At 46.2% G+C, this 22755-nt stretch overlaps 1 protein-coding gene across 5 annotated transcripts in view; it reads left to right on the top strand.

Moving 5' to 3' along the window:
- The first annotated feature begins 983 nt into the window (after positions 1-983).
- The window catches only part of LOC103814601 (UDP-glucuronosyltransferase 1A7-like), a 64040-nt gene continuing 42268 nt past the window's right edge, over positions 984-22755 (top strand). The window contains exons 1-2 of one of the 5 annotated variants that reach the window (XM_050987595.1): positions 987-1214; positions 12404-13099. In XM_050987595.1, coding sequence (XP_050843552.1) covers positions 1062-1214; positions 12404-13099 — 849 coding nt within the window. In that variant the 5' untranslated portion in view covers positions 987-1061. Of the gene's footprint in view, positions 1911-12159; positions 13100-17738; positions 18621-22755 lie in introns of those variants that run through there. The other 4 variants (XM_050987596.1, XM_018911889.3, XM_050987597.1 and 1 more) reach the window with 4 other exon arrangements.

Raw genomic sequence — 22755 nt, 5'->3', positions numbered from 1 at the left:
TACTATGAAGTTTTCCCTTTGCGGTTTATTATAGAAGATTCAGAAAGTGTTTTAGTCTTTTAACTCAAAGCTTCTCCCTCCTACTCTGATGCTCAAAAAATTGGTATTCTGGAAAGCCATCCTAACATAAAACTGCTCTCCGCTGCCTTTCCAATAGAAATAAAGACATTGGTAAAACTGGAAAAAAAATACATAATGGTGGTATGAGAAAAACAATATGCAGTTCATTGTGGTGCATTGACTGTGATGTGAAGGGAGAGAACTTGTGTGCCTGAGGGATGGAGGCTGCATGGCTCTGAATATCCTGGGGTGCATTATTTTTAACTTTGCCATCAGTGGCAATGCTGTGAGGCTGGGGAAATCACGTCTGTGCTGAACCTGCTCCATTGCTGAGTCAGGTCTGAAACCTGAGCCTCCAGAGGTTGCTAAAACTCATTTAGTGCTGGTCTGAATCCTGGTCGGGAGGAGTTTTCATCCACCCAGGGGCCACCTCCCAGGCTGGGAAACAACTGTGTAAAGTGAGAGCTTGGGCTATACAGAGAGAGGCCAGCCCCTGTCAGCACCTCTTTGTGTTGTCCCTGGCACTGAGGAGATTCCTGCCAGCTCAGAAGAGCCTTGAGCCTTATCCTGAGGGTCTCCTGCTCCATCCCTGGAGGAATCACCTGAGGATCTGTGTCTCCAACTCAGACAGGCTCTTTTTCATTTGTTACTTTGGGCACAGGAGTTGCTCACAGCAACATCGCCTCCCTGGCTCCTGGCCAAAGTGGAACACAAGGCACAGCACATATGAGGAATCCTGAGGGATCCCAGTAGCACAGTGAGGACCTCATGGAACACTGAGGAACTCTAGTGACTCAGCATTGAAAGGTCAACAATCTTGGCTTCCAGCGAGGGAAAAGGCAAAATAAATTACCCACAATCCAAAGCAGTGAATCATTAACAACAGGAACATCAAAGAGCAGAGTGCAATAAATTCAGCTATCAGTTGCTTTCCAAAGCATCTTCAGCCTACAACCTGCAGGAGAAATCTCTTCCACGGCCTCTACTCCGGCCACAGCAACATGGCTTTGAGGCTTTGCTCTTGCTGGATTTCCATCCTTCTCCTCCTGCCCGGCCTCTCAGATGGAGGGAAGCTCCTGGTGGTGCCCATGGTGGGAAGCCACTGGCTGAGCTTGCAGGAAGTGGTGGAGAAGCTGAGTGAGAGAGGACACGACGTGGTGGTGCTGGCTCCTGAGGAGAGCTGGCTGATGGAGACCACAGAGGCCTACAAGGTGGTCACGTACCCCGTGAGCCACACCGTGCAAGAGCTGGATAACGCCTTCAAGGAATACATCGCCGTGCATCTGACGCCAAAGCCTTTCCCCCTCAATGCCCTGGCGTTGTACAGCATCACACTGAACACTACAGCCCTCTTATTTGAGCAGTGCAAGGACCTGTTCCGCAGCCAGGAAACCCTGAGGTTCCTCAACCAAAGCGGCTTTGATGCCATCCTGACAGATCCTATCCTCATGTGTGGGACCATCCTGGGTCATCATCTCTCTCTTCCCTTAGTTTTCTTCATGAGGGGATTCCCTTGCAACCTTCACTTTGCAGCCCCACAGTGCCCAAGCCCTCTGTCCTACATCCCAAGACTCTTCAGCTTCAACTCAGACCAGATGACTTTTTTCCAGAGGGTGGAAAATGCCCTGATTTCCCTCCTGGAGCTTGATTACTGCAACGGCTTCTACGCAGAAGCGCTTAAGCTTTCCTCAGAAGTTCTTCAGAGGGATGTGTCCCTGATGGACCTTGTGAACTCCGCTGCCATTTGGCTCCTGAGGTTTGATTTTGTGTTTGAGTACGTCAGGCCAGTGATGCCCAACATGGTCTTTGTTGGGGGAATCAACTGTGCTAAGAAGAAACCACTGCATAAGGTAATGTTCTTTCATCAACAAATCGTACATTTCTCAATGAAATGTCATTATCTTGTTTCTGGAAGCTTTTTGGTATTCTTTGCTATAGTTTTTTTTAATTTCTGGTAATAATTTAATTTATGCAGGTTTGAGTAATTTTTTCAGATAGGCTGAAATCAAACAACCTTGATAGAGACTTATTTGAATTAATGAGGGTTTTGTAACAAACCAAACAAAAAGGGATTTCATCGGCCAGATGGAAATTACTGTCCTCAGTGAATGTGTCTTCAGCACCAACCAGATCCAGTTTTGATTTCCTTTTAGTAGCATCTGACATCTATTACTTTTATCTGATCAAAAACCCAAGAGTCATCTTTTGTTTTTAACTCCATCCTCAACAGCATCAGTTGAATTACTTTAGTTGTATTCTCATGACAAATTATTTCCAAACTGTGGCTGTCTGTGTGAGGTTACTCCTGTTTATGAGGGTGAAATAGAAATGTCACCTTGAAATGGCAAGAAATAATCTTAGAGTCGTGGATTGGGTGAAAGAAACTTGAATGTAGAACTCAGATTAGTTCTCATACCTTGACATTTGTTTTTACAAGAATTGTTCTGCAGGGTCTTAAAGGTAATCTAGAAATCTAAATCTATTGTGATAGTCAAGATGCAATCTCTAAAATGGTAACACTGGCCATTTCTATCCAGGCACAAAGCAGGACACAAATCTCTTGCCCAGGAAATTGCTCCCTCACTTTTGAATTGTGGCCACGCGATATCTCTGCACAGTGTCTTTGAGCTGGAGGGGTGGGATTTCTCTTTCCTCTTTCAGATTTCTTTGATGCTCTTTGACAGGCTGATGGAGAGCCCTCTAAACTTGATAAACAAGGCAAAGAATAATATTATTACCTAGAATAATAGCATAAAATTCTATTGAAGGCATTCTATTACATTAGGGCTCAGGAGAGTTGTTGCCAGTTTGAGATTTAAGAGGCAAATTCTTGCTGGTTCCACAATATAAGTCTTAACTTTTATATCCTGAAGGTGGTCTCAGAGCTGCAAAGAGTCCATTACTTTACTACAAGGTTAGAGACCTCCTGCACTCATTTTATCCCTGCCAGCTCTTGTCTTCACACTCCTGTCAGGTGAAAATCCCATGTTCCACACCTGGAAAAATCTTCTGTAATTATCCTTTCTTCAGTTTCTTTTGTAGCTATATTTTTTACAGAGTGCAGGGGAATTTCTCCTCTTTCACTTTGAATAGTGCCCAGCAGGCGAGTGTAAACAAGAGTAAAGTGAGTCACAGGGGGTAATGGAATCTGCCTGTTCACACACAAGCAAAGCCCTGGATTGGTCATTGCTGCTCAGAAACACAATCCTATGGGAAGAATAACTAGTTCCCCAAAGCCTATTGAACCCATTGCTCAACAGGTATGGAAAAAAAAGGATTACTGGGAGAGGGAGAGAAAAGAAGAGATTCAAATTGCAGATTCTTCCTCATTCAAGGAGTCCACAGGCCTTTTTCTTACACCACTTCCAGAGTTTTCCACAGGCAGGGCAATGAGCCATGGTGGTCTCATTCCAGGTAAGAGCTCCTCGGAGCTGCTCTGAGCTGAAGGAGCTCAGGCTTGTGCAGAACTGGCCCTACTTACCTTATCCAGCTGGGAATCCAATCCTAAATTGTGTAAGGATCATCACAGAGCTTTTGGGAGAACATGAGACCTCGGGGCTGGGCCTGGGGGAGCACAAACTGCATTTACACCTTGATTAAGCTGTCTCAGGCTTATTTCCTCTTGGCCTGCACTTTGCATGGGGATGTGTCTCAGCAGCAATTACACCTTCATTAACAGGCAGAGAAATCCCAAGTTTCCAACTCCTCAAGTGTCTGGACATTTACCACGAGGAAATGCAGGAATCAGAGCCAACATTTTGGCTCTAAGATGTACCTGAAGGCTGGCATATTGACATTGAAAATCAGCTCTTTCCTCCAAGCAGGCCCTGGCTCTGTCCCTTTTGGAATCCTCAGGTCCTCCATTGCACATCAAACAGGAGCTGAAAACAAGCACTAGACCCTTCAGAGGTGAGAGTGCTCCAGGTGCCCTTTGGTACTCATCATGAAAAACAAAGACACACAAACTTACCTGTTGCTTATCTGAAAAATGAGCCTGGCTGTTAATTTCCTCAATAACAATTACTCACCTGAAATCTGACCTCAGCTGATCCTCTGCTAATCTAAAAACTTCATCCTTTCTTTGTTTGACTTGCCTTGATCTCTAATTTCTCTTGCCCTCCCTCTTGCTGCCTCAGTTTTCCTACAGGTTTTGCTCTGATGGCCTGGTACAAAAAGTAGGGAGGCTGTGGAGAGTATAAGGAAGTTTGGCCATCCTGTCAAGAGACTTTTTCTGTTGTAGTCAAGGGAAATGAACTCGTATTGGCTCTTCTCAGCCAACTCCTATTGCCATTGAAAATCCAGTTGAGTCCAGAGTAGAAAACACACCAAGCAGCAACTTCCAAGTTAGTCACCTGTTATCACAGAAGCTGCAATGAAGATTTTGCATCCAGAATTCCTGCATTTAATGACAATTATTTGTAAATCCCTTCAGTGTCCTGCTTTCAGTCTGTGCTGTCTCCCACCTCTCCTGCACTGGGCCTCTCCAGAAACTGGTTTTCCATGTCTAAGGGTGGTTCCTCCATATCCAGAGTGCCAGGAGGGATGCCAGTGGGGTTCGTTCTCCTCAGATTTGGGATTGCCTGGTACATCCTGGTGGCCGTGACATCCTTGTAAGAGGTGCAGGTTTCGCTGCTTCCAGGGGGTGGGAATTCAACCTCAGCCTTGTGTCCTCAGGAATGGAGTTGCATCCATTCTGCTGGGTGTATTTTTATTTTTTTTCTTGCCGTGTATTTACCAGATCAATGGTTTTAACTACAATTATTGTTACAACATGACATCCCTGCTCTTGGTGTCACAAACTTAGCGCTGACAGTGTTGTAGTGCTGACAGAGTTTGAAGTTTAAACATTAACAGAAAGTACAAACGTTTCTGTAAGGACAGTTCCATTCCCTTCCCTTCCTCAGCTTCCCTTCCCTTCCACAAACACAGGCAAAATCACAGGCTAATCACACCCGTATTGGGAAGTTAAATATTAATTTCTGCAGCTAATAAATTCCTTGCTTAGTCAGCACAGACCATTGTATAAAGGAGTGCGTGGATCCCTGCGGAGCAGAACCCTCTGGTTCACTCCCACCAAAATGGCTCTTTTTTACCGAGGTACCTGGATACTTCTCCTCCTGACGCTGTCTTTAGCCCTGGCTGAAGGTGGAAAGATCCTGGTGGTACCTCAGGATGGAAGTCACTGGCTCAGCATGCGCCCAGTAGTGGAGAAACTGCAGCAAAAGGGACATGAGGTTGTTGTGCTTGTACCCTCCACCAGTCTGTATATGAAGTCAGAGGAGCCACAGAATTACACAGTCCAAGCCTATCCAATCCCTTACACAGAGGAATACTTGGGTGAAATGCTCAAGGCCCTCGTAAATGCCCATTTTATTGAACAGTCTGTTTGGAATGTTGTTCTGACCTCGTATCAAAGCACAATAGAAATCTCCTCGGTCTTCTTCACCAACTGTAAGAGCCTCCTGCAGAACGAGGAGCTGATGCAGGACCTGAAAGAGAGCAAATTCAATGTGCTTTTTACAGACCCCATCCTGATGTGTGGGCCCCTGGTGGCTGAGTATCTTTCCCTTCCTTCCGTCTACTTTCTGCGCGGCTTTCCCTGTGGAATGGATTCTGCTGCTGCCCAGTGCCCAAGCCCTCCTTCCTATGTCCCCAGGTTTTTCTTGGATAATTCAGACAGCATGACGTTTGCCCAGCGGGTGAAGAACATGCTGGTCAATCTGCTGGAGCTCGTCTACTGTAAGCCCATCTATGATAACTTTGAAGAGCTTGCATATGAGGTTTTGAAAAAGAAAGTGACAGTGACAGAACTGCTGAGCCGTGGGTCCTTCTGGCTGATGAGATATGATTTTGTCTTTGAGTTCCCGAGACCAGTGATGCCAAACATGGCTTTTATTGGAGGCATTAACTGTGTTCAGAAGAAAAAACTGTCTCAGGTACAAAAGATTCTTTTGGTTTTCTAGGGAAAAGGCAAAGTATAAATGTATCAGAGAACGGCAGAATGGTTTGGGTTGAGAGGGACCTTAAAGATTCTCTCATTCCATCCCCCTGCCATCCTGGGCAAGGGATGTCACTCCCATCCTTACATCAAACCCTGACTGACAACAGCTTGGTGTTCAAAGACTGAAATCCTGCAGGATGCAGAAATGTTACTCCCTGATACCCAGCAGTCAGATTCTATCACATCCTGCCAAACCTAAAGCCTTATTATGCTTAATTAGGACAATCTAAGTGACATGTAGCTTTTATGCAAATGAGAGTCTGTTTTGTTGAACTGAAGATCTTTGCTATCCTCCTCTCCCAGCTGTCTCCTGCACTGTCCATTTATCCCCTCTCCTTTCATCCACAGTGAAGGTTATAGGACTGAAGACTTTGCTGATTTTCTACCTCAGCCAACCCCTGGATTGATTCCTTTCCATCTGCCTTTATTGTAAGGGTGTCAGTATCCAAGCCCCATAAGCAATCCTCCTCCAGTTCCATCCTCTCCTTCTCTTCTAGATTTTTGAATTAGGCTTTAAGTTGTCCTGGGTATGGGTATCTCCTGTAAATTTCCATTTGGGCTTTTGTGGACCAACCTTCCTGTGTTCATTTGGCAGCCTTGCCTGAGGTTATGGCCTGTCTTCTGTGCATCTCCTTGCTCTGAGCTGTTTGAAAATTCCCATTAAGTTAATCCATGCTGTAAACTTCCAAGATGGGATCAGTGTGGGTGATGGAGCTGCTGCTCCTTTTGGAGGGCAGGGTCTCAGCAAAGTCCAATAATGTGGCCTCTACTGCGTTTTGGGTTATCCCCGGCAGGCTGCAGTGTTTCCGAATAGCACAGTCCTGTTCAGCAGAGCCTCTCTGAGCTCCCAGACAGCTCCCAGCTGCAGGCAACCTTAGCTAGCTTAAGTGACATCAGCTCTCAGTGATTATCAACTCATTTTGTGATTGCAGCTCTTTGCTTGCTAGTTGTTGCCGGTAGACAGACTCAGGGAGAGAGAGGAGAAGTGCTGTGTCTTTTCCACAGGGATATCTTTATTGAATCTTCTGCAAAGGTTCTCAAGGACAGCTCTTCTGCCAAGCTGGGCAAAAGTAACCCTTTATATAGGGTACAGGGGTTTTAGGAATTGTGCAATAGTAAGGGTCAAAGGAAAATTATCTATAGTCTCACAGAGAGATAAGCAAGTGTCTGGACGCAGGAGAGAGGGGCTTGTAAGGTCCAGTCATCATGACTCGGCATTTCTTAGCTTAGGCTGCTGAACGCCACGGCAGCATTGTAGGCCCTGGGCCTGCTACAGCCCAAGATTTCCCACCAGGCTTGGAAAGGAACCTGTAGAAACTACATGGAGAAAAAAAATCCAGCCATATTTTAAAGCCCCAGAATGACTGGAAAAGGAAATTGTGTCCTCTATTTACCTGCTTATAGGCTTTAACCAGAGGTTGTCACCAACATTAAAGCCCAGGAATTTATGGACCTGGACAAGGGTTGAGGTCAGGAACTGAACTGAACTGAACTGAACTGAACTGACCTGACCCCTCACTGGCCATGAACGATTCTTGACTTTGTGCACTAGAGTGGTGTTGTTGGTCTTTGTTATCTGGGGTACAGGGGTGAAATGCTCTTTTGCATCTTCGTTTTATACCTGATAGGATAATAAGTCAGTTGAAATTTATATGGAGAAATGGCGAAAGATTTTCATCTGGCTGCATATCTTCCAAAAAAATGGAAGTTTGCATTAAGCAAATCTATTTTTTTCCGAGATGCCTGCTGGTTTTGGCTATTGAAAAAAGAAAAAAATCCCAAAACCCAAACCCCAGGTAGCGTTACACAGATTTCTCCTGTTAATCCTTACTGTAGTTATGGTTTTCTGTAATACTTGCATCAGATTCTTTAGGGAAGAAAGTACTTTTAAAACTTATAAATTAGCTCAGTTTTGACACTTCTCTCAGCCTTCAATGACTGTGGTGGAAAAGAGTCCTTTCAGTGCTCTCAATAGGCACAGGCTTCCCATGTGGGCTCACCAGTGTTTCTGCGCACACACACTGTGGGTGCATTTTTTTCATGGATTTTCTCTGCGTTTTGCCATCAGACCTTGGGCGTGGTGGGCTGACGACAAGAAGTGCCACAAAACTGGGGTCCTATTGAGGGAAGAAGTTGGCATTGAGCCAAAAACCTCATCTTGGCATGTGTGAAGGTGACACACGTTTCTTGACTCAAACAAAGCCAACTTTGGAGTCCTAACCTGCCCTGAATCCTCCCCAATTATTTATCGATTTCTGTAACCTTGGTGCAAAGGTCTGATGACCCGAAATGGGAGGAGAGTCAAAAGGGCAGAGGTGGGGCACGGCTGCAAAAGCTGGCAGAGCAGTCCTGGCCTCTCTGGTGCCAGGCTTCCACTCTGCACAGCCCTCACCATGCTGGTGGCACTGCTTCTGCCCTTCCTGTGCCTCCTGAGCCCGGCTGCTGCTGGGAGGCTGCTGGTGATCCCCATGGAGGGCAGCCACTGGCTCAGCATGAAAAAAGTGCTGATGGAGCTGAGCAAGAGAGGGCACCAAATCGTGGTCATGGCACTGGACAACAAAATCCTGATCGATTCCTCAGATGTCTACAAACTGAAAACCTACCCTGTGCCATTGATGAAGGACGATGTGGAAGAAATATACGCTCTGTCAGTGCAAGAGTTTTCAGCCAAGATCCTTTCCTGGTGAGATTTTGGAAGCGTTTGGAAGATTACCGGCAGAGCGGGACCATCTTTCATGCTTCTTGCATGACCTTGCTGTATAACCAAGAGCTGATGAAGTACATTGGAGAGGGTCACTTTGATGCCCTGCTCACAGATCCGGTGTTGCCCTGTGGGCAGATCATTGCCCTGCACTTCTCCATCCCCAGTGTTTTCTTCCTGCGGATGGTTCCGTGTGCCTTGGAGGTTTGCGCGGCTCAGGGCCCGGACCCGCCGTCCTACGTCCCACGCATGTTCTCGGAAAACACCGACCACATGACCTTCTCCCAGAGGGTCAAGAACTTCCTGATTGCCCTTTCCGAGTCCTTCATCTGCAATATTGCCTATTCTCCGTTTGAGGAGCTGGCCTCAGAGTTCCTCCAGAAACCCATGACAATGACGGAGATCTTAAGTCACGGATCCGTCTGGCTGTGGAGAATTGACTTTGTCTTTGAGTATCCCATGCCTGTCATGCCCAACATGGTTTTCATCGGAGGCATCCACTGTGGAGAGAACAAGAAGCCCTTATCTCAGGTCAGTGGCTTGCTGGGAGAGGTTGTGGCACTCACACACGTGCAGGGTCCAAGTGAGGTATTTAAGAGGGATGTATCTTATCTTTCTCTTGGAGGGAGACTATTTACAAGAGCCAGAGGTGTTGGCACAAGGGCAGCGGCTTTAAGCTGCCAGAGGAAAGGATTAGAGGAGGTAGTGGGAAGAAATTCTTCCCTGTGAGGATGGTGAGGCCCTGGCACAGGCTGTCCAGAGAAGCTGTGGCTGCCTCACTCCTGGATGTTTCCCAGGCCAGGCTGGACAGGCTTGGAGTAAGCTGGGATAGTGGAAGGTGTCCCTGCCCATGGCAGGGGGTGGAATGGGATAAACTTTAGGATCCCTTCCAAAACAAACCACCTTGGCATTCTACAAAGACCGCCTGCCTCTTTTAAACTGTAGTTTTCTGTCGTGCATTTATTACCTGGATTTGGGATATTCTGCCATGCTTTTATTAGAAAGGCCTTGGGATCTCCTGCCATGGATTTATTAGAGAGGTTTGGGGCTCTCTTTTCATGGGTTTATTAGAGGGGTTTGATGATTTCCCTCTGGATTTGATGGAAGGGTTTGGGGTTCTATTTTCATGGCTATATGAGGTGGGTTTGGGATATCCGGCCATGAATTTATTAAGGGATTGTGGGATCTCCACTCATGGATTTATGACAGGGGCTTGAGGATCACCTTTCATGGATTCATTAGAGGGGCTTGGGGATCTACTGTCATAAATTTATGAGAGGGATTTAGGATGTCCTTTCTCCTTTTAAATTTATTCTAGAAGTTTTGGCATCTCTGACTGGAATTATTAGAGGGACAGGACATCTCCTGCAATGGGTTTATTAGAGGGGCTTGGGGATCTCTTCTCATGGATTTATAAGAGGTAGTTTGTTATCTCCAGTCATGGATTTATTCCAGCCTTGGCCGGGGTGTTGTAGCTACCCTAAAAATTCCCTCCTGAATATTCCCTAATCATTCCTGAGCCTGGCATGGGCCAGCCTGCACCTGACAGAATCATCCACCTTGGAAAAGACCTCCAGGATCACCCAGTCCCAGCCCCATGCCAGCACTGCCATTGTCACCCCTAAACCACATCCCCAAGTGCCACATCCAGGCTCCTCCTGGACACTTCCAGAGATGGCGACTCTACCACCTCCCAGGAAAAAATTATTCCAATGCTTGACCATTCTTCCAGTGAGTTGTTATTTTTTCCGAATTCCTACTCTCATCCTCACCTGGCACAACTTGAGGCTATTTCCTCTCATCCTTTCCCTTGGGACACAGGAAGACAGCCTGATCCCACACCAGCTCCTGTCAGGGAGACGTAGAGCACGACAAGGGTCCCCCTGAGCCTCCTTTTCTCCATAAACACCCCCAGTTCCCTCAGCTCAGGAGAATTTTTAACCCCTTCCCCAGCTCTGTTTCCCGTCCCTGGACAGGGTTGCCCCGAAATTGGTGCTTTTTCACCCAAATCACACTGTCCCTTTGCTCAGCTGTGGGCAGGGAGTGCCTTTGATCTTGTACTGCCTTGAACTCAGCAAATTCCAGACTTCCTGGCTGGGATAACCTGGGATAACCAAGCCAACTGAGGGAGCCTCTGACAAGTTGACAGACACTGAGGTACTGATGAACTTCAGCTGTCCTGGGATTGCCTTTGCACCCACTCCTCTTGCTGAAGGTTTGGATGGAAAATCCATCCTGTAGCAGGAGGGAGGGGAGGGCAGGACATTTCCCTGCCAGCCCTCTCCTTATCCCACATCAGCAAACAGCTGGGGTGCCATCACAAAATACTGAAATTAACTTTTCTTTGTGAGAAATTTCTGTTTTCTAAACTGGTCATCATGCCAATGCCCATTTCAGAGTGTGCTTTATAAAAATCGGAACATATTTAATACTTGTTACTATGATGTTTTCCCTTTGCGGTTTATTATAGAAGATTCAGAGAGTGTTTTAGTCTCTTAACTCAAAGCTTCTCCCCCTACTCTGATGCTCAAAAAATTGGTATTCTGGAAAGCCATCCTAACATAAAACTGCTCTCTGCTGCCTTTCCAATAGAAATAAAGACATTGGTAAAACTGGAAAAAAAATACATAACGTTGGTATGAGAAAAACAATATGCAGTTCATTGTGGTGCATTGACTGTGATGTGAAGGGAGAGAACTGAGGGATGGAGGCTGCATGGCTCTGAATATCCTGGGGTGCATTATTTTTAACTTTGCCATCAGTGGCAATGCTGTGAGGCTGGGGAAATCACGTCTGTGCTGAACCTGCTCCATTGCTGAGTCAGGTTTGAAACCTGAGCCTCCAGAGGTTGCTAAAACTCATTTAGTGCTGGTCTGAATCCTGGTCGGGAGGAGTTTTCATCCACCCAGGGGCCACCTCCCAGGCTGGGAAACAACTGTGTAAAGTGAGAGCTTGGGCTATACAGAGAGAGGCCAGCCCCTGTCAGCACCTCTTTGTGTTGTCCCTGGCACTGAGGAGATTCCTGCCAGCTCAGAAGAGCCTTGAGCCTTGTCCTGAGGGTCTCCTGCTCCATCCCTGGAGGAATCACCTGAGGATCTGTGTCTCCAACTCAGACAGGCTCTTTTTCATTTGTTACTTTGGGCACGGGAGTTGCTCACAGCAACATCGCCTCCCTGGCTCCTGGCCAAAGTGGAACACAAGGCACAGCACATATGAGGAATCCTGAGGGATCCCAGTAGCACAGTGAGGACCTCATGGAACACTGAGGAACTCTAGTGACTCAGCATTGAAAAGGTCAACAATCTTGGCTTCCAAGGAGGGAAAAGGCAAAATAAATTACCCACAATCCAAAGCAGTGAATCATTAACAACAGGAACATCAAAGAGCAGAGTGCAATAAATTCAGCTATCAGTTGCTTACCAAAGCTTGTTCAGCCTACAACCTGCAGGAGAAATCTCTTCCACAGCCTCTACTCCGGCCACAGCAACATGGCTTTGAGGCTTTGCTCTTGCTGGATTTCTATCCTTTTCCTCCTGCCCGGCCTCTCAGATGCAGGGAAGCTCCTGGTGGTGCCCATGGTGGGAAGCCACTGGCTGAGCTTGCAGGAAGTGGTGGAGAAGCTGAGTGAGAGAGGACACGAGGTGGTGGTGCTGGTTCCTGAGGTGAGTTGGCAGATTAAGACCACACAGGCCTACAAAGTGGTCACGCACCCTGTGAGCCAGCCCCTGGAAGAGCTGGATAACGCCTTCCAGGAATACGTCGCCGTGCATCTGACGCCGAAACCTTTCCCCCTCAATGTCCTGGCGATGTACAATGCCTCAGTGCATGTTTTTAGCACCTTCTTTGGGCAGTGCAAGGACCTGTTCCGCAGCCAGGAAACCCTGAGGTTCCTCAACCAAAGCGGCTTTGATGCCATCCTGACAGATCCGGCCTTCATGTGTGGGACCATCCTGGCCCACCATCTCTCTCTTCCCTTTGTGTTCTTCATGAGGGGATTTGGTTGCAACCTCCACTTTGCAGCCCCACAGTGCCCAAGCCCTCCATCCTACATCCCAAGACTCTTCAGCTTCAACTCAGACCAGATGACTTTTTTCCAGAGGGTGGAAAATGCCCTGATTTCCCTCCTGGAGCTTGATTACTGTAACGACTTCTATGCAGAAGCGCTTAAGCTTTCCTCAGAAGTTCTTCAGAGGGATGTGTCCCTGATGGACCTTGTGAACTCTGCTGCCATTTGGATCCTGAGGTTTGATTTTGTGTTTGAGTATGTCAGGCCAGTGATGCCCAACATGGTCTTTGTTGGGGGGATCAACTGTGCTAAGAAGAAACCACTGCCTAAGGTAATGTTCCTTCATCTACAGATTGTACATTTCTCAATGAAAAGTCATTATCTTGTTTCTGGAAGCTTTTTGGTATTCTTTGCAATATTTTTTTTAAAGTCTTCCCTGTGAGAGTGGGTAGGCCCCAGGTTGTCCAGAGAAGCTGTGGCTGCCTCACCCCTGGAAGTGTCCCTGGCCAGGCTGGATAGGGCTTGGAGGAAGCTGGGATAGTGGAAGGTGTCCCTGCCCATGTTGCAGGAGGTGGAATGGGATAAGCTTTAAGGTCCTTTTCAATCCAAACCATTCTGGAATTCTACCTAAGGATATTATTTAGTTTAAGACTCTCTGTACAGCCAATCCACATAAAAACCCGGCCAGGACCACAAAATGTGATTCCAGCTCCTTTCTTTAGGTCTGCCGAACATGGGGATTTTGCTTTGTGATGGCATCAGATGCTTTACTGTGTTTAATTCCAGCTGAAATCTGGCACAGAAATTCTCAGGCAGGAATTATTGCCAAAATGGGCTGGTGAATTTTAGCAGCTCTTAAAATAATTTTTTTCCTCTAGTAGAAGGTGGAGGAATATTTCTTCAAGACCATTAGGTGCTTGTCTAGTCAGAAGAATACCTCACTGGGTCATGTGCAAGAGCATCATGTTCTGTGTTATGTACCTGCAGTTTTTGAGTCAAAGGGTCATATATTGTGGTGAAGGTTTTGGTCTAACAGTTTCCATGAAAACCAGCTGAAATCTCAGGTGCTATTTTAGGAGACATCCAGTTTGGATGGGGAAATTTTGATGGGTTATTGCTGGGGAATCTGTGGTCTAAAAGGCCCTGATTAGCTCACTGGTGCTCAGGATGTACATTAGCTTCTTGCTGCATGTGATGTGTATTGTTGCTTGCTTGTGCTGTCAGTGGAACAGTCTCATGTGAAGACAGGGATTAAGTGGAAGAGGAATAAAGGAGAAGGGAACTCTCCTCAGCAGTGATGGATCTGTTGTTAGTGTCACGCTGCTCTCTCAGCAATACATCATTTGGTTTCCTAAAAAAATTTATCTTTGTGAACATTACTGAAAAATCAACAAACTCTCTTCTCTCCTTCCCTCAAACTTTTTTTCACTTTCCAGCCTTTCCAAAGCCCTTAGAATGGATTCTTCCAGCCTAGCACCACTCTTACTCTTCCCTCAAATTCACAGGCTTTTGTAAACATGAATGAGAGAAGCTTCACAAGAAAGAGATTTGCTTTTCACACCTTCCCTAGGGCCAACCTTCCCTACTCTTGGGCTTTGTTTCACTTCATCAGCTTCCCTAGTTCAGCTTCATTGAGTTGTTTGTTTCTGTTGCTCTGCTTTTTTACAAAACTCTCTTTCAAAGTGTTACCAAGCCCCCCTTTTTTCAGGGCAGTGCTTTTTCCTGTCTCTTCTGTCCATCAGAGCTCCTTAACAGCTCCTCAGGGACAAAGCCAGGCAGATCCACGGAGCAGCTCCAGCGTGGAACCAAACTCTTCTCTGAGGGCAAGGCTCCCTCTCTCTTTTTTTTTTTTTTCTCCCAGGGGTAAAGATCATAGTCCAATAGCAATGTTCATTGCAGAAATACTGATTATTTGCTCCTGATTTCTTCCTATCTCTCCTGGAAGGAGAAAATGATGGAGAGAGATAGATCAGGATGAGAACAAGTAGTAGCGTGTGTGACAGCATCAACTCAGTGGTTTTCCTTTACTGATGCAAACCCTCTGCTTCTCCAGTGGATTAAATTTGTGGTGGTGTCTTGGCTCCAGCGCTGAGCTATATGTAAATCCCAGAGCCTCTTCCTAAGGGTTTACATTGATATTGTGCTGTGTAGTGGCGCACTCTTTTATAATTTTAAACATGAACTCGCCAAGCATTTCAGAACAGCTGTAAAATTCTTCTCAAAAAGAATGAAAGAAATAAAGTATTTTAATACCAGGTTTCAGCAAGCCTGATTACTTCCAAGTGCCAGCACTATTTGCAGGGTTTTATTTTGGCAAAGCCTGATTGTATTTTCAATCTGGCATCAATCAGGACAGATTGAAGCCAAAGGGAGCCCCATTTACCAAGCCCAGTTCTGCCCAACCCAAATTCATTAATCACTTAAATGGTTCATCAATGCCTTCAGTGGTTACCACTGAATGGTTCTGCTGGAAAAGCCAGATCATTAAGAGGGAATGTAGGAATCTGGCAGGGAGCTGTGGCTGTATTTTAAAGCTGCTAGGTCAGGGCAGATGAGCAGATTTTGGATTTGCTGGTTGCTCAGTGCCCAGATCTGCCTTTCTTCGTCCCAAGAACATTTATGCACAACTCAGACCACATGGCGTTTATCCGGCATGTGGAAAACTCAGCTCTCAAGTTCCTGGATTCCTTTCTTTGCCATTTTTGCATATTTCCCATTTAAACTTTGGGCCTCAGCTGGTCTTCACAGACAAGTAGCAGTGGAGGAGCTCTTAAGCTATGGATCCATTTGGCTTGAAATAACAGATTTTGGGTTTGAGTATCCCATGCCAGTATGAGAAACGACTGCTTACCGTTAAAAATTTTAAAGGTTTATTAAACTTCTACAAAAAATACAACAAAAGGACTAAATAGGGAAAAATAACAGCACTGGGAGCCCCCATGATTATCAGCCACACGCTCATCTAGAACATGGCTGTTCTGCCTTTTATATCTTTAGACCCCTCTCCCAAAGTTTTGTCAGTCAACTCTTTCTCTGCCATCCATTGATGGAGATCACTTTCTTACATCTTGATTGGAGGCCAGGTGTTGATATGCCATGCCTCCTGGTAACCAGCCAGCCTCCTCTAAATGCCCTCACTACTAAGGCTGTTACAAGGGGGAAGGGAAAGGGGACTATGGGAGGACATTACTATAACATTGCTATACATTTTAACATCCACATAACATCTATCTCTCAATTGTTAGAACCAATTATTACATTACTTATCTATAACACCAGTGATTCCCAACATATTTTTATTGAAGGTATAAACTGCAGAAAGAAGAATCCATTATATCTCAGGTTCAGTGATTGTTGTGGTATGGATGTTTAATGCTGTTTGCAAATGTTTTGTGTGTCTATAACTATGTCCATGAATTGGTTTTACTGTCGCAATTGATTTTTAAAAATGGAGAACCTTTTGGTTAATAGACCTACCTTTTCATAATTTAAAAATGAAGCATCATAATGCACCAAGTGGTAGATGATGTTATGGTTGCTCTGGCAGCATCTGCATTTGCAAGAACTTTATGCTTCCTTCCCCAAAATTTCTCTACAAACGATGAGCCTAGAGCCACGGTAGTTTGATAAATGTCCTTAAAAATATTCTGGTGTATGCTATCAACCACTACACTAAATAATTTTATTGTCAGCATTACTTCTGTGCAATAATTTTCATGATTAGGGCTTGTCTGCAAATCCTGTCTGTGCATCAGTATTGTTTGCTTTCATGGCCCAGGGGCAAAACTCTTCTCAGACTGAACTAGAATGGTATTTCTGAGTTGCTGATTCAGTTTTAAGTACAACTGGCTAAAACCATGTCTGTGTCCTTCCTCCTTCCAGACACTACTTTATCCTTCCAAAAAGAAGCCTTAAAGGGAAATGAACTTTGATAGTCAATTTTCTATCTTCCTCACAGTGTCACAATATAAAACTGGCAAAGAATCCAGACCATTTCCTATGTGAAGCTTTAATATTTTTTCTAATCTTTTGCAAATGGAAAACTATATGGAATGGCAGGAGGGAAGGAATTATCTTACACTGAAATTCATGTTTGGAAAATTAATGATCTGTTAATTAGCTCCTTTGATCAGATCACTTGTTGAAGGATCCGTCATTTACTTAAATCATAGAATGTCTCCTAGGAGGGTCTGTTCCATGATCTTACCAGACACACAGGTGAGGTTGACAGGTTAGTAGTTCCCTGGAGTTTCCTCTCTGTCCTTTTTAAAGGTGGGTGCAATGCTTCCTTTCTCCCAGTCACTGTGACTTCCCCTGACTGCCAGGACTTTTCAAATATCATGGAGAGTGCCTTGGCAACTCCATCAACCAATTCCCTCAGGACTCATCTCATGGAGCCCCATGTGTTTGGGTCATCAGGTGCCCTTGTGTTTGGGTTCCTCACGCAGTCACATGATCTTCTCTTACACTGGCTGGAGTTTTGCTCCCCCAGCTACATCTTGCCATCCGTCCATCCACTCAGGAGGTGTGGGAAGAGAGGATGCCAGTGAAGGCTGAGGCAAAGAAAGTTCTTGAGTCCCTCAGCCTTTACTTTGTCCACTGTTTCCAGTTTCCTAGTCTTGCTTAGTGGGGAGGAAAGACTTACTTTAAACTTCATGTTGTGCCCCTTCTTGTTGTTATTTTCACCTCTGGCCAAGTTCAGCTCCAACTGCACCTTGGACTTCCTGACTTCTCCCTACATAACCAGGCAGCATTCCTCCAAACACAGTGTTCCTCCAATAAAGATGGGGGTGTTTCCCAGAGTAGCTCTGACCCTGATTTGTGTCTGCCACGTAAGATGAACCTTAACCTTTTCTGCCACCTTTGCCATGTGCATGTTTTAACATTTACCAAATGCAAATAAGTCTTAAGATCATCCATAAAAACCAGAGACCAGATCACTTAAAATCACTAAGCTGGGGAACTCTTTCTGTGGAGGCACTCGGCTGATCCCTGCAGGAATGGCCCCGGGGCTCAGTGCTGCTCCACCAGTTGTGCTTCTGCTCCTGTCCCTGCTGGGTCTGGCTGCTGCTGGGAAGCTCCTGGTGGTGCCAGTGGATGGGAGTCACTGGCTCAGCATGCAGGAAGTGGTGGAAATGCTGAGGCAGAAGGGCCACGAGGTAGTTGTGGTAGCACCTGAAGTCTCCATGCACATCAAACCGTCAAAGAACTTTGTGATGAAAATGTACCCGGTCCCCTACACACAAGAAGATTTGAAGAAAGAATTCCAGGCATTTTTTCATTTTTCATTTGAACAAGGATCTTTTCTGGAAAGATTTGTTGAAGCATACCAAGGTGTCAAAAGAATCACTAACTTTGGGGTCACCAGTTGTGGACATCTCCTGCAAAACAAAGAGCTCATCAGGTACCTTGAGGAGAGCAAGTTTGATGCCGTCCTTACAGACCCTGTCCTACTGTGTGGGGCAATCTTGGCGAAGCATCTTTCCCTGCCTGCTGTGTATTTCTTACGAGGAATCCCATGTGGGCTAGATTTTGATGCTACTCAGTGTCCCAGGCCCTCATCCTATGTCCCCAGGGGATTTACACAATTTACAGACCACATGACCTTTCTGCAGCGAGTGAAGAATCTACTTCACGATATCCCAGATATTTTCCTCTGTGATTTTGTCTTTGAACCCTACTCAAAACTGGCTTCCGAGTTCCTGCAGCAAGATGTGACTGTGCAGGATCTCTTACGCCAGGCTTCAGTTTGGCTCCTGAGGTCAGATTTTGTTTTAGAGTATCCAAGACCCTTGATGCCCAACATGATTCCAATTGGAGGAGTAAACTGTGCTCACAAGGAGCTGCCTCAGGTGAGTCACACTGTTTTAATTCATGCTATGATTGGTTTCTGTGTTCGGGAGGAGGGAATTTTTTTATGCAGTAGGCACTGAGTTACTGTTACTGTGAGTGAGGTGAATCCTCATGAAAGGAACCGTTTATCTCTCCTTCCTGACTTCCACTTCGTGTGTAGGCAGCTGTTCCTTCTGGCTTTTAAAGAGTGCTCTGTTGAAGGGAATCACCAGGGTTATCTGGTGTAGGTCTGTGATGGGACATTGATTCCACCAGCAGAGTGCCCAGCTCTTATACCTGGAGCAGGTCTGATTTGACACGTCCAGCAAGGCTTGACTGGCACTGATGGTTTGAGTTTGGGTGCAGCCTTGGGGATGATGCCAAACGTTGGGTTCCCTTGTGTGCTGGCAAGAGTCCTGGGCAGTGTTCCTCCTGGAGAGCCTCCTCTGCTGCTCCAGGAGAGGAGCTGGGAGCTTGGGTGAGTGCTTTTGGTGCCCTGGCTTTCTCTTCAGTCCTGTTCCTTAGGATTGGTGTGATGTGGGCTGGGATAATGAAGCCCAGTATGTGGCAATTCCACCCATCCCCAAGTGTGGGGATGGCTGTGACATCTGACAGACATCCCCATGCACACTGGGATTGGCCATGTGAGCTTTCACACAACTCCACCACTGCTGGACACCATGGGTGCTTTGTCAGTGACAAAAACAATGCCAGAATTAGCCCCTGAATTGTTCTGTGGAATTCTCCCTCAAAGAGTGTTGTCAGAATTTGACCCTTTCTAGAAGCTAGACACCCACAAAAAACCATTTACTCATTCTCTTCTGCTATATTGGAGCAGAGGAGGGGGAAAGAAAGACAAAAGGGGCTCATGAGTTAAAGTAAGGTTTGGGAAGAAACACTTTAAGGGCAGAACAGGCTCAAAACTTAAAAGATATAAAGCAAAATTTATTAACAGAATTAAATGAGGATAATGAGAACTAAAATAAATCTTTAGAATACCTTCCCCTGCACCCCTTGCCCTCCTTTTCTTCCCACCAACAATGCAGGGAGACAAAACATGGGGGTTTTAGTCAATTTGTCACTTCTAAAATTCTTTCTTCAGTTTGCTTAGGGAGAAAAATATCTTCTGCTATGCCATGGGGTCTTTTTCATGGGACAGTTCTCTGTGAACTTTTCCAATGTGGTTCTAATTTTCACAAGTAGCAGCCACACCCAATCTGCTCCAACATGAGTCCCTCCCACGGGCAAAGCAGTCTTCCTACAACTGTTTGTGTGCGTTATTTTACTTCAAGCCATGTAGTCTTTTAAGGATGAGTTGCTCTAATTTGGAAGCAAGGGTCTTCTTTTTCTATCTCTGGAAGCAAGGGTCTTCTCTCTGTGTTTGATTTTCTCACTAGATCACAGCTTTTCAGCATCTACATGCTCCAGCCTGAGCACTGTTTCTCACGGGCTGCAGTTGAACTCTAAATTCCCCCATGCACTTCATAAGTTACAGGAAAACTTGTTTTTCACACCTCATGACAGCATGCAGAAGCATCTCAGCTCCAAGGCCTAGAATACCTCCTCCTCCCCCTCCCTCCTTTTCACTGACCTTAGTGTCGCCATGTTGTTCTCCTCACGTCTTCACTTTTCCCTTTTCTCTACAGAATTGCTGTCTGTATGTTCATTTCTTCTCACGTTCTATTAATTGAAAAGTGTTTATAGAGTCCTGCAGCACTGAAAGGTTGAGCTCATCCAGGTCCCACATTGCTCGCCATGCCCCTCAGTGCTGGTCACATGGTTGTCACCAGCACCACACGAACCACACAGGCCGCCAGCTTCACTCAGTGCCTCTCCTCATGCTGATGAGGCAGAGTGGAAGTTTTCCAGGGCAGAAGTCCGCTTTGATTTAGGTGAAATGTACAACTTTGAGTTAAGTCTGTAGCTTGCTGTTTAGTCTGAGTGCCTGTTCTCACGAAGAAACCTATGCTTGGAGAAACTGCTTCAGACGAAGGACAAGAGATAAGGGGGGAGGTGGGGGGCAGACAGAGCAGGGCAACTGACACAGGAGTTCTTTCTGATAAAGAAGAATTAGCAGCAAATATCACACAAAATCAGTAGAATGAATATGTATGAACCTATTGTGAAATTTCATGCATGTGTATTTGAGAGGGAGATAAAAAAGGATCTGGAGTTCCCAGAGGTATGCGTGTCATTTAAGAGGAGCGATTCCCACATGCATCCAGTACTGTAATAAACATACTGGCTTTACGACTTTCACAAAAGTTGTGGAGTTTGTTTGCTTCTGCAAATCACTGGGTGCCAAAAAGGAAAAGCTGCTGCCACTGCTCCTGTCTCTTCTGCCCACAGCATGGCTAGCTGAAAGTGCCAAGGAAGCACAGTTCACTATGGATCGTGCTGGCATGGCCCTGGCTGCGTGAGCGCTCCCAGCGCCTGACCTGAGTGCCTGGTATCAGCCGTATGACCACTCACAGCACACGGATGGCTGCACGGATGGCACAGCTCTGGCCAGGCTGGGAAGGAGCCCAGTGGTCCCCTCACCACCCCTGCTAGGAGAGAAGAGGACATGCACACATTTTCTAGTTCTTAATTATGTCCTCTCAGAGCCACCACTGACTCCTCGAATTGGGGCAGACAATGCTTCAATTGTGAGAGCCTTCAGGGATTGACTCTGCTGGATTGAGTAGAAGTTTTGATGAGCTTTTCTCTCAGAAGCAGCCTCTGACTTCTCTGCCCCCACTAAAGACAGCTTGTGTAAAACTAACACAAGTGTTCATAAACCTCTGCTTAGAAATCTGCCATCATTATTCCATCTTCTCAGTCTTCTCAGTCTGGAAACTGTCTTAAAAGAGCTGTTCCACAGCTGCCACGGGGTCTGGGTCTCCTAGAGATGAGGTTTCCAAGAGAGAGGGGACAGGCCATGATTTGGGGAAAAGGAGAAGCCTCTGCAGGTCTGAATGGTGATGTGCACGTGACACATCTCCTACATGTGACACATCTCCTGAACATGCAGAAGGTGCAGCCAGAGGGAAGGAACCAAAGTTCAGTCCCAGAGCCACACCTGCCTCCTATCTGGGGCACCCTTTACTGTTGCTCTGATAGAGATAGGTGGGAGTAATCTGGTCATTCTATGGACTTGGCAGGAATTCCATGCTTGTTCTGCAACCTTTTATTGTATCATGGATTACACATTCACCGCACAGCACATTAAATAAGGACGCACAGCTGGGCTGTGGCAGAGATACATTTGAAAACGCAGAGCAGGTGCTGGAGGTCCTGTGCTCTTGGGAATTTCCTTCCCTGGAGGTCTTCAGCTGATCCCTGCAGGAATGGCCCCAGGGCTCAGTGCTGCTCCACCGGTTGTGCTTCTGCTTCTGTCCCTGCTGGGTCTGGCTGCTGCTGGGAAGCTCCTGGTGGTGCCAGTGGATGGGAGCCACTGGCTCAGCATGCAGGAGGTGGTGGACAGCCTGAGGCAGAAGGGACACGAGGTGATCGTGGTGGCACCTGAAGTCTCCATGCACATCAAACCGTCAAAGAACTTTGTGATGAAAATGTACCCGGTCCCCTACACAAAGGAAGATATGGAGAAAGATTTCAAGGCGTTTTTTCAGGTTTCATTTGAAGAAGGAACATTTTTTGAAAGATTTTTTCACATACTTGAAGGTATAAAAGGAATCACTGACTTGGAGTTCTCCAGCTGTAAACAGCTCTTGCAAAACAAAGAGCTCATCAGGTACCTTGAGGAGAGCAAGTTTGATGCCATCCTTACAGACCCTTTTGTGCCCTGTGGGGCAATCCTGGCTGAGCATCTTTCCCTTCCTTCTGTGTATTTCTTACGAGGAATCCCATGTGGGTTAGATTTTGAAGCCACTCAGTGTCCCAAGCCCCCTTCCTATGTGCCCAGTGTATTTACTGACCTTACAGACCGCATGACCTTTGTGCAGCGGGTGAAGAATCTGCTCTTTGCCATCCCAGATGGTTTTGTCTGTGATTTTGTCTTTGGACCCTACTCAAAACTGGCTTCCGAGTTCCTGCAGCGGGAGGTGACTGTGCAGGATCTCTTACGGAAGGGCTCTGTTTGGCTCCTGAGGTTAGATTTTGTGCTCGACTACCCCAGGCCTTTGATGCCTAACATCATTCCAATTGGTGGAGTAA

The sequence above is a fragment of the Serinus canaria genome (assembly GCF_022539315.1).
Source record: "Serinus canaria isolate serCan28SL12 chromosome 7 unlocalized genomic scaffold, serCan2020 HiC_scaffold_29, whole genome shotgun sequence".
In the NCBI taxonomy this organism is placed as follows: Eukaryota; Metazoa; Chordata; class Aves; order Passeriformes; family Fringillidae; genus Serinus; species Serinus canaria.
Note: the sequence above shows the minus strand (reverse complement) of the source record. Positions and strands in the feature narration are given on the sequence as shown.